This window comes from Saccoglossus kowalevskii, chromosome 18, assembly GCF_978046115.1.
Source record: "Saccoglossus kowalevskii chromosome 18, keSacKowa6.1, whole genome shotgun sequence".
NCBI lineage: Eukaryota > Metazoa > Hemichordata > Enteropneusta > Harrimaniidae > Saccoglossus > Saccoglossus kowalevskii.
The window spans coordinates 27,821,618-27,838,547 of record NC_140658.1 but is presented as its reverse complement, the minus strand read 5'-3'; the positions used below and the strand labels follow the sequence as shown (position 1 = coordinate 27,838,547).

Below are 16,930 nucleotides of genomic sequence, written 5' to 3'. Positions count from 1 at the left end.
AGTTTGCATGCAGCATGAAAAATGGCCGAAGACATCGCAAATCATCTTCTCAGACTGCACTATCTTGTGGAAAAGAATCAATACGAAGTACACATTAACGATAAAATGTAAAAATCTTCCTGTAATTCCCGAACTTGTTCGAAATGATGGAAGATGTCACAGTGTCATAGAACTGAGGCTGTCGAATAATGAATTGACTGAAATCCCAAATGGTATAGAAGTCTTCGATAGTTTGAAAACATGTAAGCTGGACCGCAATCACATTCAGACATTAAAACCTTATTTTGGGAAGTTAAATACATTGGAATCAGTGGATCTTAGTAACAATAATCTAAATACAATTCCAAATGAACTGTTAGAACTTTCAGAATTGAAATCTGTACATTTATCATCTAATTCAATTATGTGCATACCAGATGGCATCTCAAAACTTACAAAATTGGAGAGCCTCTTGATGTCTTCAAATAAATTGAAGACACTTCCTGGGGAATTTGGAAAGTGTCTGAACTTGAAGTACTTGAAGTTAACATGCAATCGTTTTTTTGAGTTTCCAGCACCAGTACTTGCACTAAATAATCTTGAGGAACTGAATATTTCTGTTAACAAGATAAGAACTGTGCCATTAGAGCTCTTTGATAAATCTAGCCTATCTATTTTTCATGCTGGGGGCAATCCCCTCCAGCAGCCACCGATTGGAATCGTGAATTCTGGATTATCAGCCATTCGAGAATACTGCCGTGCTTTAAAAGAAGGTGATGTTAGAGATAATCGTTTGAAAGTGATGTTCCTTGGTAAGTCAGAAGCTGGAAAGACGACCCTGTGCAAAGCCATTGAAGAGGGCAAAAGCATCGGAGAAAGCGAAAGGACTGTTGGTATCGAGAAGTACACTGTTGACCTCCGTGATTTTAAATTCGTATTCTGGGATTTTGCTGGACAGCTTGAATATTATCAGACGCATCATATCTTTATTACCCATGATGCTTTGGTGGTTCTCGTTGTCAACCTTGCAGAATACAAACTGGTTGATGAACACTCTGAAAGTGAGTCATACAAAGAACTTGTCCATCTGTGGATTGCTAATGTGTCAATGAGAGTTCCCAATGCAGTTGTTCTGGTAGTTGGCACACACATAGATGTAGTGAGAGAACAAGGTGAAGATCCTGAAGCAAAGATGGAAGATATCATGAAGAGAATCAAATGTCAACAAGCTGAAGATAAAATAAATCTGGAAGCAAGGATTCAGAAATTGAAGGAAGATTTAAGTAATGTAAACAACAAGGATTTGGAGCTTAAAACCCTAAGGAAAAAAATTGAGATTCTGGAAAGGCAGTTAGAAGAAGAACTGCAGGTGAAAGATGTTTAATAATGTAGTCACTAGTTGCATTGGTCATTGAGAACTTAGGGCAATAGCCTGATGCCAAAAGAGTTTGCCTTGGTGTGCTTCATATAGATATTCCCTATGTTATTCTTGAATGCTGAGGCAGTGTTATCAAATTTGACCATAAAAATATACCCTCTTATCTCTGAAGTGCAAGTGCTGTTAGTGCATGTGTCAGTGTACCAATGCATCCAACTATACAGCATGCATCTCAGTATGCGCATAATTCTCATATCACAATGAGCATCTTGAGTTTAAGCTATGTGTCTGGTGTGCATCACATTATAGGGTATGCATCATGCATATCACAGTGTGCATCCTGAGTGTTTAAGCTATGTGTCTGGTGTGCATTACATTATAGGGTATGCATCATGCATTTCACAGTGTGCATCCTGGGTGTGGAAGTTATGTGTCTGGTGTGCATTACAATATAGTGTATGCATCATGCATATCACAGTTTGCATCCCGAGTGTGGAAGCTATGTGTCTGGTGTGCGTGACATTATGGAGTATACATCATGCATATCACAGTGTGCATCCTGTGTGTGGAAGTTATGTGTCTGGTGTGCATTACAATATAGTGTATGCATCATGCATATCACAGTTTGCATCCCGAGTGTGGAAGCTATGTGTCTGGTGTGCGTGACATTATGGAGTATGCATCATGCATATCACAGTGTGCATCCTGGGTGTGGAAGTTATGTGTCTGGTGTGCATTACAATATAGTGTATGCACCATGCATATCACAGTGTGCATCCTGAGTGTGGAAGCTATGTGTCTGGTGTGCATTACATTATAGGGTATGCATCATGCATATCAGTGTGCATCCTGGGTGTGGACGTTATGTGTCTGGTGTGCATTACAATATAGTGTATGCATCATGCATATCACAGTGTGCATCCTGAGTGTGGAAGCTATGTGTCTGGTGTGCATCACATTATAGGGTATGCATCATGCATATCACAGTGTGCATCCTGAGTGTTTAAGCTATGTGTCTGGTGTGCATTACATTATAGGGTATGCATCATGCATATCAGTGTGCATCCTGGGTGTTTAAGCTATGTGTCTGGTGTGCATTACATTATAGGGTATGCATCATGCATATCACAGTGTGCATCCTGGGTGTGGAAGCTATGTGTCTGGTGTGCGTGACATTATGGAGTATGCATCATGCATATCACAGTGTGCATCCTGGGTGTGGAAGTTATGTGTCTGGTGTGCATTACAATATAGTGTATGCATCATGCATATCACAGTGTGCATCCTGAGTGTGGAAGCTATGTGTCTGGTGTGCATCACATTATAGGGTATGCATCATGCATATCACAGTGTGCATCCTGAGTGTGGAAGCTATGTGTCTGGTGTGCATCACATTATGGAGTATGCATCATGCATATCACTGAGCATCCAGAGTGTGGAAGCTATGTGTCTGGTGTGCATCACATTATAGAGTATGCATCATGATGTGTATTTGGCATTAGTAACTTGATCAATATTTGCCTGGTATGTGTCTGGTGTGCATCACATTATGGAGTATGCATCACGCATATCACAGTGTGCATCCTGAGTGTGGAAGCTATGTGTCTGGTGTGCATCATATTATAGAGTGTGCATCATGATGTGTATTTGGCATTAGTAACTTTATCAATATTTGCCTGGTATGTGTCTGGTATGTGTCACATTATGGAGTATGCATCATGCATATCACAGTGTGCATCCTGGGTGTGGAAGATATGTGTGTGGTGTGCATCACATTATGGAGTATGCATCATGCATATCACTGAGCATCCAGAGTGTGGAAGCTATGTGTCTGGTGTGCATCACATTATAGAGTGTGCATCATGATGTGTATTTGGCATTAGTAACTTGATCAATATTTGCCTGGTATGTGTCTGGTATGTGTCACATTATGGAGTATGCATCACGCATATCACAGTGTGCATCCTGAGTGTGGAAGCTATGTGTGTGGTGTGCATCACATTATAGAGTGTGCATCATGATGTGTATTTGGCATTAGTAACTTGATCAATATTTGCCTTTCAGATACAACTTAATTACCATATGCTATGCTCACAAGAACCAAAGACAGAGGGTTTACCTCAGTTTAAGACTGCTCTTATGAAATTAGCTGAAAATGAAGATCTCTTTCCTGAGCAGGGCAAAAATCGTCCCAAATCTTGGGTTGCGGTGGAGCAGCTACTGCTGGAGGAAAGGAAAAATGCTAGTGGTGGCAGTCAAACTGGTATGTGTAAGTGACTTTAATGTCATCACTGGGCGATTGTTTCATTGTTTTTTTTTCAATTTAGTGGGGATTTATTTTTGCCTGAAAATTTATCAATGTGTTCATATTACCTCATTAGTATACACATGATTCTAATAATGTGTTCATAGCAACCAGAAACATGACCATATCAATTGGACATTAGACAGTCAATAGTCAACAATTATAATGACCATCTCTATATAAAGACCATCCGCCTATAGTGACCACATCTATATAAATCCCACCTGCTTACAGTGACCACCTCTATATAAAAACCATCTGCCTATAGTGACCACATCTATATAAAGCCCACCTACCTATAGTGACCACCTCTATATAAAGACCATCCGCCTATAGTGACCACATCTATATAAAACCCACCTACTTATAGTGACCACCTCTGTATAAAGACCACCTGCTAATATGACCACCTCTATATAAAGACCACCTGCTTATAGTGACCACCTTTATATAAAGCCCACCTACTTATAGTGACCACATCTATATAAAGCCCACCTACTTATAGTGACCACCTCAATATAAATACCACCTGCCTATAGTGACCACCTCTATATAAAGACCTCCTGCCTATAGTGACCATATCTATATAAAGACCACCTACTTATAGTGACCACCTCAATATAAAGACCACCTGCTTATAGTGACCACCTCAATATAAAGACCACTTACCTATAGTGGCCACCTCATATAAAGAACACCTGCCAATAGTGACCACCTCTGTATAAAGACCACCTGCTTATAATGACCATCTCTATATAAAGACCATCCGCGTATAGTGACCACATCTATATAAACCCCACCTACTTATATTGACCACCTCAATATAAACACCACCTACTTATAGTGACCACCTTAATATAAACACCACCTACCTATAGTGACCACCTGCTTATAATGACCACCTTTATATAAAGACCACCTACTTATAGTGACCACATCTATATAAAGCCCACCTACTTATAGTAACCACGTCAATATAAAGACCACCTGCCTATAGTGACCACCTCTATATAAAGACCTCCTGCCTATAGTGACCATATCTATATAAAGACCACCTACGTATAGTGACCACCTCAATGTAAAGACCACCTGCTTATAGTGACCACCTCAATATAAATACCACCTGCCTATAGTGACCACCTCTATATAAAAACTTCCTACCTATAGTGACCACCTCAATATAAAGACCACTTACATATAGTGACCATCTCTATATAAAGACCTCCTGCCTATAGTGACCACATCTATATAAAGACCACCGACTTAAAGTGACCACCTCAATATAAAGACCACTTACCTATAGTGACCACCTCTATATAAAGAACACCTGCCAATAGTGACCACCTCTGTATAAAGACCACCTGCTTATAAAGACCACCTGCTTATAGTGACCACCTTTATATAAAGACCACCTGCTTATAGTGACCACCTCTATATAAAAACCACCTGCTTATAGTGACCACCTCAATATAAAGACCACCTACCTATAGTGACCACCTCTATATAAAGACCACCTACTTGTAGTGACCACCTCTTTATATAGCCCTCCTGCCGTTAGTAACCCCCCTTTATATAAAGACCACCTGCTTATAGTGACCACCTTAATATAATGACCACCTACCTATAGTGACCACCTCTGTATAAAGACCACCTGCTTATAATGACCACCTTTATATAAAGACCACCTGCTTACAGTGACCACTTCTATATAAAGACCACCTGCTTATAGTGACCACCTCTTTATAAAGACCTCTGCCGATAGTGACCACCTGCTTATAATTACCACCTCAATATAAAGACCACATACCTATAGTGACCACCTCTATATAAAAACATCCTGCCTAGAGTGATCACATCTATATAAAGACCACCTGCTCATAGTGACCACCTCTATATAAAGACCTCCTGCCTAGTGACCACATCTATATAAAACCACCTACTTAAAGTGACACCTTAATATAAAGACCACTTACCTATAGTAACCACCTCTATATAAAGAACACCTGCCAATAGTGACCACCTCTGTATAAAGACCACCTGCTTATAATGACCACCTCTATATAAAGACCACCTGCTTATAGTGACCACCTTTATGTAAAGACCACCTGCTTATAGTGACCACATCTATATAAAGACCACCTGCTTATAGTGACCACATTTATATAAAGACCTCCTGCCTATAGTGACCACATCTATATAAAACCACCTACTTAAAGTGACCACCTCAATATAAAGACCACTTACCTATAGTGACCACCTCTATATAAAGAACACCTGCCAATAGCGACCACCTCTGTATAAAGACCACCTGCTTATAAAGACCACCTGCTTATAAAGACCACCTGCTTATAGTGACCACCTTTATATAAAGACCACCTGCTTATAGTGACCACCTCTATATAAAAACCACCTGCTTATAGTGACCACCTCAATATAAAGACCACCTACCTATAGTGACCACCTCTATATAAAGACCACCTACTTGTAGTGACCACCTCTTTATATAGCCCTCCTGTCGATAGTAACCCCCTCTATATAAAGACCACCTGCTTATAGTGACCACCTTAATATAAAGACCACCTGCTTATAGTGACCACCTCTATATAAAGAACACTTGCTTATAGTGATCACCTCTATATAAAGACCACCTACCTATAGTGATCACCTACTTATAGTGACCACCTGCCTATAGTGACCACCTCAATATAAAGACCACTTACCTATAGTGACCACCTCTATAGAAAGAACACCTGCCAATAGGGGCCACCTCTGTATAAAGACCACCTGCTTATAATGACCACCTTTATATAAAGACCACCTGCTTACAGTGACCACTTCTATATAAAGACCACCTGCTTATAGTGACCACCTCTTTATAAAGACCTCTGCCGATAGTGACCCCCCTCTATATAAAGACCACCTACTTATAGTGACCATCTTAATATAAAGACCACCTGCTTATAGTGACCACCTCTATATAAAGAACACCTGCTTATAGTGATCACCTCTATATAAAGACCACCTGCCTATAGTGACATCCTCTATATAAAGACCAAATTTTGGCAGTCCCAGGGCATAATATATGAGATACCTGTGTTTAAAGATCTCCTGTCCTATGCGAACACCCCTTCAGTAATATTTTAATTATAATAATCATTGTGTTCATGAAACAATTTTGAATTACCCCAACTTATTTGATTTTGATTTTGATCAACTCAAGTAAATGTCTTTTTCTTCTTTTCTGGACAAATATTATTTCAAATGTGTGAGTTACCAATCCATAAAAAAATAATCGAACCTCCATATGAAGACCATCTGTCTATGAAAATTATTTGAAGGAAGTGTCTTAGGTGGTCGCTATACTCTTTTGCTAACCAGTAGAATTCGAGAATGCAGTAGACATGCAGAAAAGTTTAACTGCATACACATAAAATAAGCAAATTTTCACTTTATTCAACACAACGAATAAACGCTTGGAGAAATAAATCTTTGTTACATTGTATATTAATTTTTAGGCATGAGAAAGCTGGAAGATACAGTTAGCCTCATCCTGAGTAGGAACATAGATGACATGAACAGTGAGGATAGAATACACCATGTGTTGAAGTACCTACATAATTTGGGTGAAATCATATGGTTTGATGATGTCACTGATTTAAAGAACTACATCTTTATCAATCCTCCTATGCTGATTAGTGTATTTAAGAAGGTCATCTGTCATGAACCGGAGAAGAATTTGAAAAAAATGAACAGAGATAGAAAAAAAGTCAACCTAACGCAAACAAAATATAATGAGTACATGCGAAAGTTTCAAGAGAGAGCACTGGTGAATCATAAGTTGTTGCAAATGCTTTGGATGGATTTACTGGAGAATGAATCACAGGTGGAAACATTAGTTGGAGTATTGGAGCAGTTTAGATTGTGTTACACTATAGATGTCAGAGATGAGGCTAAAACACCAACAAAACCAGTTTTGGAGCAGCATTCTACATCAGGAGGACCTGGTTCTAAATTGTACACAAGACCAGAAACACCAGATAGGCAACCTCTCTCCAACTCTCCCGGGAATATGGCGTCACAGTCTTTTGATAGTGGATGCTCCTCTCCAGAATTTCTGAGCCCTGAAACTGATGACTCATCAGCAAGAGCACTAGGCCAACCGCAGTTCTCCCCTGGAGAGACCCCTGGAAAGGCTTCCATTGCACCCGACATGGATGAGTTAACTCATGGATCTGGTGAATCACCTCTGACACCACGAACCTCTAAAGCTGTAGGCTCCAGTCAGCAGGAATCTGAAAATAGGTCACTAAATATCTCAACACAGCGACGACATAATATGGAGAAAAAGTTTTCCCTGTTCCCATGTTACCTGAAATCAAGGGATGGCATCAGACAAGAGATATGGAATACAACTGACAATTTTGATGAAATTACAATAAAGTTTGAGATATTTCCAATGAAACCCCGTGGATTTTTTGAGAGACTGTCTGTGTGTTGCCATTCTGAAGAGTTCAGATCAACAACTCTACGACACAGACACATCAAGATATTAGACGAGAATTCCGTTGAAGCGCTCATCTATATTGACAATGAGAACGACGAAATAATGATGATGTGTGTCAGAAAGACTTCACGTAAGTTGTTTTGTTTTTGATAGTTTAATCCTGTGAGCACTAAAGTCAATTTTTTCTACCACTCACAAAATAAAACCTACCGGGTACATCATTTTTTTGCAGTTTTATCCAAATTTTCATTTGTTTCATTTTATTTCCATGCAGCCAACCAACATTTTGCAGATATGTGGAATCTTATACTGAATATATATGGATGTATGTTGATGATCTTAGAATTATGGTCTGGTACACGTTTGGAGATGTTTTCCTTGTGTCCAACATGTTTGACTGATAAAGGCCCGGAGAATGCCTCGGTGTTTGAAATTCAACTACCATCTTCACTGCCACTTCAGTAAGTTATACATTGTTCACTCATCAATTATATTTGTGATAATTTTGTGGCGAGTGCAAACACTGAATGTTACTGTGAATTATTTTCAGACATTTGTTTTGTGCAGCATATTCATATACCGGTAGTTAATTTTGCCACAGAATCCTTGTCCCGTGTTTCTAACATGGCTATGCGCCCTCCACCAATCAGATCGCCGGATTCACGATTTATATTCTCTTTATAAATTGAGAGAAGTTAGTTAGAACTTAGCTTTGTCAGCTGATATTGATTGACTGTACTGCGCAAAACAAAAATAAAATTGAATAAATTGTTGCAAATTGTAGCCATGTTAGAAGCTAACTGGCTGGTTTTACAGTCACTTGCGTTCCATGTATAAAGGGCATGTCATTTTATAACCAATACATGGACCATATCTGATATGACTTTACACACACATCTTTTACGCATACACAACACTGCTTTGGTAAAAAGTGATATTTTTGACTTCTTGTTAAAAACCAAAAGTCCAATTGCTTTGATATTACATATATAGGTATTACATGTGGACTACTTTCGGATTTGTTCATTTCGTGGTGATATCTTCAATTATCTAATTTTGAATAAAAAGTGATACTTTCGAATTCTTGTTGAAAACAGCAAGTCTGATTGCTTTGATACTATACATATTGTTCATTTTCTAATGATATCTTCTGTTCTTTAATTGAAATGTGCATCGCTAACAGCGGAGCTATCTCAGCCGACAGGCTGTTTTTTTTTATATCTATGACATGATGGCAATGATTCCATCATGTCATACATAAATTTGTAACAATATTCAATTCAATATGGCTGAAAAAATCATAGCACCAAGATCAAAGCGTTATCACCAGTCCTGGCTTTATGTGGATTATCTGTGACTTGTTTGTATTCACATTACTCGTGTAAATACATATCATAATTGGGGAAATTCATACATGTCGCTTTTGACAACAATGTCAAGTTTATGTTGACCTTGTCTGTTTTATTTTTTTTTTATAATATTTTTTCAAATAATTTACTTTGTCACTTGTCATTCTCATGCATATTTGTATTTTGTTTTCTTTGGTGTTCAATGTTTATTTGTTATTTACAGCTATTCTTATAGGCGAAACATGAGTGGAATGATGCAATGTGAAGGTGAAGACAGGTGTAACAAAAAAATAAAATATGATTTAGTACAGCCAGTTGCATCAGGTGAGTTCAACAAACCTCAGTCTAGGGTATCACAGTTGTCACACCGTGTGTGTGGGTCCCATGCATCATATAAAATGCAAGTAAATACATTGTTTATTGGATCATTTTTAGGATATGTAATGATAAAATGGTTAAATTCAAACTGCAATGAGGCAGTGATTAACTGTAACCAATCAGAAAACAGTATTGAACATGTATGTAGCCAATCACTAAACCCCTACCTTAATTACCATCTGACCAATCAGTCAAGGTCCATCTAAATATTTGGTCAAACAGGGAAGATCTACCTAAGCATACGAACAATCATGGTAAACCTACCTTACCATGTGTCCGATCAGTGAATCTTTAACTAAACATTTGGCAAATATGTGAAGACCTAAATAATCATTCCTCCATTCACTGAAGACATAAATATAACCATGTATCCAATCAGTGAATCTTTTACTAAACATTTGGCAAATATGTGAAGACCTAAATAACCGTTCCTCCATTCACTGAAGACAAAATATAACCATGTATCCAATCAGTGAGACCTATCCAATCTTCTAGCCAATCACAGAATACATTTACTAACCATGTGGCCAATCATCTATGTCAGGAATCCAAAGTTTAATTTATTTCCAAGTATTACGCCCTCCCTGTTAGGCTTATAAGCTTTTAAATGCATACATGATTTACATAGAAAGGGGAATACTTTGTTACTTGTTATAGGTGGAGAAATAAAGAAATACTTAATACATATATTGCATGCACGAATTGTTACATTCTTCGCAAGGGGAGCAGCCTGATTGGACGACAAAGAATTTACCTGGGGTGAGATTTGTCTCCAAATACTATGGTACCGAAGACTTGATTCCCGAGAATCAGAATGAATTTGAGGTCAATAAACTTTGGTGAATTTGGTTAGCCGGGTCAACAAACTCGGTTTTGCATTTCTGTCAGTTTGCATAACATTCCTGTCGCACCTGATGTGGTAGTTTCTCGCAATTCTTCTGGTTTCGACCAATTAGAAATGAGCAGTGTAAACAAAGGGGTGTCATCTCGATTTACATATGGTGCACAATAAATTGAACAAGAAAGCGTGCCTTGGTGGGCGTGTTGGACGATCCACCAGAAGTACGGTATAACACAGATAACATCACCATGGAACTCCGGATTGAGAATTCACTCTCTGGTCGTCCTGGTGTCAGCTATAGTACTGTACAGCGTCCTCGTGATGTGAGCCACCCCTGGAAACCAAGCCGTCTGAAGTTTGTCGCCACGTTTGTTGCTGCAGTTCGACATCGTTACGTCCGGTATAGTACATCTGCCTTACACGCACAAACAGCCAGGTTTCAGTTTCCCCTTGCCTTACTTGCATATTTCGACCGCGGTTACTTTTATCGGAACCGTCTAAAATATTTAGGCAATGCAGTAATATTTAATTAGCAGATTTTGTGAAGCTATTTGTGTATTTACTGTCAAACTTTTGCTCTTTGTATTAAAGTGTGCGTACGCACATTGCAGTTAATTCAAATTTGGTGTCATTTAGTGCTGTGCGTGTATGATGAATGTGTTCGTTCCCTTATTTATAAATTCTCTATGGTTCTTAGATGTCCAATTGTTATTGGCCTGAGATCATTGTCGTCTTGTAACGATAACCATCTTAATGATTTCCAATGCCTTTATGGCCCGTGAAAAGAACCCACAACAAGTGTGATCTATATAGTTTAAGTTATGCGAATCACCGTTTGGCATTCCCATTCGCTTCGTATGAATTATTTCAGATTTAATACAAACATATATATAGACCTCTTGACAATCTACGAAGACCTATTTTTTATCTAGCCAATCATTGAAGCCTTACCTTTCCATCTATGCAATCATTGAAGCCTTACCTTTCCATCTATGCAATCATTGAAGCCTTACCTTTCCATCTAGGCAATCATTGAAGCCTTACCTTTCCATCTATGCAATCATTGAAGCCTTACCTTTCCATCTAGGCAATCATTGAAGCCTTACCTTTCCATCTAGGCAATCATTGAAGCCTTACCTTTCTATCTAGGCAATCATTGAAGCCTTACCTTTCCATCTAGGCAATCATTGAAGCCTTACCTTTCCATCTAGCCAATCATTGAAGCCTTGCCTTTCCATCTAGCCAATCATTGAAGCCTTACCTTTACATCTATGCAATCATTGAAGCCTTACATTTCCATCTAGCCAATCATTGAAGCCTTACCTTTCCATCTATGCAATCATTGAAGCCTTACCTTTCCATCTATGCAATCATTGAAGCCTTACCTTTCCATCTAGGCAATCATTGAAGCCTTGCCTTTCCATCTAGGCAATCATTGAAGCCTTACCTTTCCATCTATGCAATCATTGAAGCCTTATCTTTCCATCTAGCCAATCATTGAAGCCTTGCCTTTCCATCTAGCCAATCATTGAAGCCTTACCTTTCCATCTAGCCAATCATTGAAGCCTTACATTTCCATCTAGCCAATCATTGAAGCCTTATCTTTCCATTGAGGCAATCATTGAAGCTTTACCTTTCCATCGAGGCAATCATTGAAGCCTTACCTTTCCATCTATGCAATCATTGAAGCCTTACCTTTCCATCTATGCAATCATTGAAGCCTTACATTTCCATCTAGCCAATCATTGAAGCCTTACCTTTCCATCTAGGCAATCATTGAAGCCTTACCTTTCCGTCTATGCAATCATTGAAGCCTTACCTTTCCATCTAGCCAATCATTGAAGCCTTGTCTTTCCATCTATCCAATCATTGAAGCCTTACATTTCCATCTAGCCAATCATTGAAGCCTTACATTTCCATCTAGCCAATCATTGAAGCCTTACCTTTCCATCTATGCAATTATTGAAGCCTTACCTTTCCATCTAGCCAATCATTGAAGCCTTACATTTCCATCTAGCCAATCATTGAAGCCTTACCTTTCCATCTATGCAATTATTGAAGCCTTACCTTTCTATCTAGCCAATCATTGAAGCCTTACCTGTCCATCTATGCAATCATTGAAGCCTTACCTTTCCATCTATGCAATCATTGAAGCCTTACCTTTCCATCTAGCCAATCATTGAAGCCTTACCTTTCCATCTAGCCAATCATTGAAGCCTTACCTTTCCAGCTAGGCGATCATTGAAGCCTTACCTTTCCATCTATGCAATCATTGAAGCCTTACCTTTCCATCTAGGCAATCATTGAAGCCTTACCTTTCCATCTAGGCAATCATTGAAGCCTTACCTTTCCATCTATGCAATCATTGAAGCCTTACCTTTCCATCTAGCCAATCATTGAAGCCTTATCTTTCCATCTAGCCAATCATTGAAGCCTTATCTTTCCATCTAGCCAATCATTGAAGCCTTACATTTCCATCTTGCCAATCATTGAAGCCTTACCTTTCCATCTAGTCAATCATTGAAGCCTTACCTTTCCATCTAGCCAATCATTGAAGCCTTACATTTCCATCTAGCCAATCATTGAAGCCTTACCTTTCCATCTAGGCAATCATTGAAGCCTTACATTTCCATCTAGCCAATCATTGAAGCCTTACATTTCCATCTAGCCAATCATTGAAGCCTTATCTTTCCATCGAGGCAATCATTGAAGCCTTACCTTTCCATCTAGCCAATCATTGAAGCCTTACCTTTCCATCTAGCCAATCATTGAAGCCTTACCTTTCCATCTAGCCAATCATTGAAGCCTTACATTTCCATCTAGCCAATCATTGAAGCCTTACCTTTCCATCTAGGCAATCATTGAAGCCTTACCTTTCCATCTAGCCAATCATTGAAGCCTTACCTTTCCATCTAGCCAATCATTGAAGCCTTACCTTTCCATCTAGCCAATCATTGAAGCCTTACCTTTCCATCTAGCCAATCATTGAAGCCCTACCTAGTAAGTTTGTAGGTGATAAAAAAGGTATTACCCATAAACAGTCGTCCATTCCACTGCACATGTTCAGGTAATTGTGAAAGTTAGAAACTAACCCCCATCAAACACTATAGCCAAATAAATATTTAATTTATTACGTTTTATTCTTACAGATGAGAAGAACAACAAAGGGAAAATTATAGTAAATAGCCCCAGTATGAAGAATTATCATTTCAATATAAAATATAGTAGTGTACAAGTTGGCAACTATAATGAGATTACCACCTGACCAGGAATACACTGCCTTGACAGGAAGTCTCACTCCTAGAATACTTGAATATTTCACCTATATTGAATATTTGAATATTACTCAAAAGTGAAAATATTGTCATTTTTATTAGTCCTTTGAACCAACGGTCCAATGGACTAATGCTATCACAATCTGTAGGCCGTAGACCGTGTGCTGTTGACGAAGATATCTCAAAAACCCTTCAGTCTATTTTTCTGAAACTTGGCATTATAATAGCTTGTGTGAATATCTCCAGGGCATTTTTTTAGTCCCCGTTCGGATGCAGTCCGAAAACGGGGACTTATGTTTTGACCTCCGTGTGTCCGTGCATGCGTGCGTGCGTGCGTCTGTGCGTGTGTCCGGACCTGTATCTTAGAAATGCCTGGACCAATCAAAATCAAACTTCACACATACATCATACATGATATTATACATATGCACGTCAATTTTTTTCACAATCTGATTCAAGATGGCCGAATGGCGGCCATTTTTGTGCTACAAATCATCAAAATCAAACATTTTTCAGCTGTTTACAGATGGATTTTGTTCAAACCTTGTATATACGTTGGACATTATAGGACCTTGATGCACATCATTTTGTTTTACGATCTGATTCAAGATGGCCGAATGGCGGCCATTTTTGTGCTAAAAAATCCTAAAAATCAAGCATTTCTCGGCTGTTTACAGATGGATTTTGTTCAAATTTAGTATATACATTAGACATTATGGGACCTTGATGCACATCATTTTGTTTCACGATCTGATTTTGAGATGGCCAAATAGCGGCCATTTTTGTGCTAAAAAATCCTAAAAATCAAGCATTTCTCGGCTGTTTACAGATGGATTTTGTTCAAACTTGGTATATACATTAGATATTATGGGACCTTGATGCAAATAATTTTGTTTTTCAGATAAGATTAAAAATGGCCAACTGGCGGCCATTATGTTTTAATGAATGTGGTTCTCGTGTCATATCTCTGACTTGCTTTCACCGATTATGTCCAAATTTCAAATATTCATTATACATCATGTCATAGATAGACAGATATATTGGTTTGACGATCCTATTCAAAATGGCCGAATGGTGGTCATTTTTTGTGCTAAAAAATCATAAAATATCAAGCATTTCTGGCATTTATGGATGGATTTTGTTCAAACTTGGTACATATATTAGACATTACAGGTTCCTGATGCACATCATTTATTTTTCAGATCGGATTCAAAATGGATGTCTGGCGGCCATTTTGTTTTAATGAATGGGCTTCTAGAGCCATATCTCTTAAATGCTTTAACTGATTATATATTCAAATTTTATATATTCGTTATACATCATGTTATATATATACATGTATTCAAAATGGCTGATTTTGAATGCTGTTCCAGAGCAATATCTCTCAATATGGACAAGTACTTGTTTGACGATCAGATACAATTGTCAATCATTTTAATGTTAAAAAATCATATTCCTGCCATGGTTATATTCCAGATATATCACTATAAATAAAATTATATATCTTAAATTTGATAACTAACGGGGACTGTGCCATGCATGGCTTGTTTTATTTGGCTTGAATCATTTTAAAATTACTTTTTGGCCCCAAAACCTCCCAAAATCAGACTTTTCTAGTGTAGGTAATCTCTGTTCAATTACCATACATGGTGAGTGCCACAATTTGCATAGTAAACATTTTGTGTTATTTTTTCTGATACACACTTCTCTTATCAAATTGTAGTTTCATAATAAAGAATGTATATTATTTGATGTGTTCATGTATGTTGTGATGGTTTATCGCATAAATTATTCGTTTAATGATAGATTAAATAGTACTAATTTGAATTTATCATGCATGCGCAGTTACGCATAAAATGACAGTGTGATTCGACGTCTCAAATTTCGCTATGAAAATTACAGTATAATACTAGTAATAGTTTTGATAGAATACAATGCATGATGTGTATTTGTGATTACATGGGCGCTGTCTTAAGGTAGCGAGAAGGGAAATTTTCACTTTTTTCTTGATTTTTCAAAAATTGATAAAACGGTTACTTTAGACCTTGATACATCACCCCAGGTTTACAAAAGATCGAAATTGCGAAATAACGTTGCTCAAATTAGTGTTTTAAAACATTAGCAGAAAAGACTACAACTGCCGTTTCGTGGATATTTGCATAGTGTTTATCTTTGGAAGGAATTAAATGATAACATCTTATCTGTATACTCTGTTGTTGACGATTCTGATATAACGGGTGATAAGCTTCCAGTTGCAAACAATGCGTGTTTATCTAACGTCCATTGTCAGCATTATTGTCAGTCGAGACTTCGTCGGAGAAACATGGTCATACAGTACTCATTTCGCCCAACCTTCCGCTTTTACATCGACCGCTTATCGCTTAATTTCCGACCACGCGGTCTTGTCCGACCGGAAACCGACCGCATTTTAATCGCGTTTTTTTTTTCGCTCGCTCGCTCATTGAAAACATTGACCGCTCGCCCAAACACTGGAAACTGGCACATGGGTGGTCGAAATGGTGGTTTTGATAGTAAAGTGTGAACATACAACTAGTATTAACTATTATTACATTCTGAACGACACTTCAAATCTAATAGCTGTATTACACTTGTATCGTGAAAGCAACTGAACTGGGACTTCTTGTTACGTGTTTTGGGTGCTTGTTCTAGATGTAATATTTTTATTTTTATTTTAATGAGACAGTTACGTGAAAAAAGCCTAGGTAACTCCTTTTGACAGAGCAGAGAAACGAGGAAATGTTAGTGATTAATTCCAAAAATAACGATATCGAATCCACATCGGTCCACGTCTGGTAAAATTTGACATTCAATTTTTAAAATTAAGTCACGATCATTGAATGAGCTTGATCTATACCGTAGTGTGTGTTATTGGACGAATTGAACACTTGCTGCGCTGTTTT

General features: G+C 38.1%; 1 protein-coding gene across 1 annotated transcript; it reads left to right on the top strand.

The window, feature by feature from the left end:
* The first annotated feature begins 7 nt into the window (after positions 1 to 7).
* LOC144350754 (uncharacterized) lies at positions 8 to 15,761 on the top strand. Its single transcript, XM_085493052.1, has 6 exons — positions 8 to 1,348; positions 3,422 to 3,626; positions 7,178 to 8,296; positions 8,441 to 8,627; positions 9,739 to 9,839; positions 13,884 to 15,761. Exons 1-6 carry the CDS (start codon positions 8 to 10, stop codon positions 13,997 to 13,999), a joined length of 3,069 nt encoding a protein of 1,022 aa, XP_085349178.1. The 3' UTR covers positions 14,000 to 15,761.
* The last annotated feature ends 1,169 nt before the right edge of the window (positions 15,762 to 16,930 follow it).

Coding starts and splice junctions, on each gene's coding strand:
- LOC144350754 (XM_085493052.1), top strand. CDS start 8: ATGCAGCATGAAAAATGGCCGAAGACATCGCAAATCATCTTCTCAGAC. Junction 1,349..3,421: donor AGTTAGAAGAAGAACTGCAG/GTGAAAGATGTT, acceptor TTTGCCTTTCAG/ATACAACTTAATTACCATAT. Junction 9,840..13,883: donor AGTACAGCCAGTTGCATCAG/GTGAGTTCAACA, acceptor TTATTCTTACAG/ATGAGAAGAACAACAAAGGG.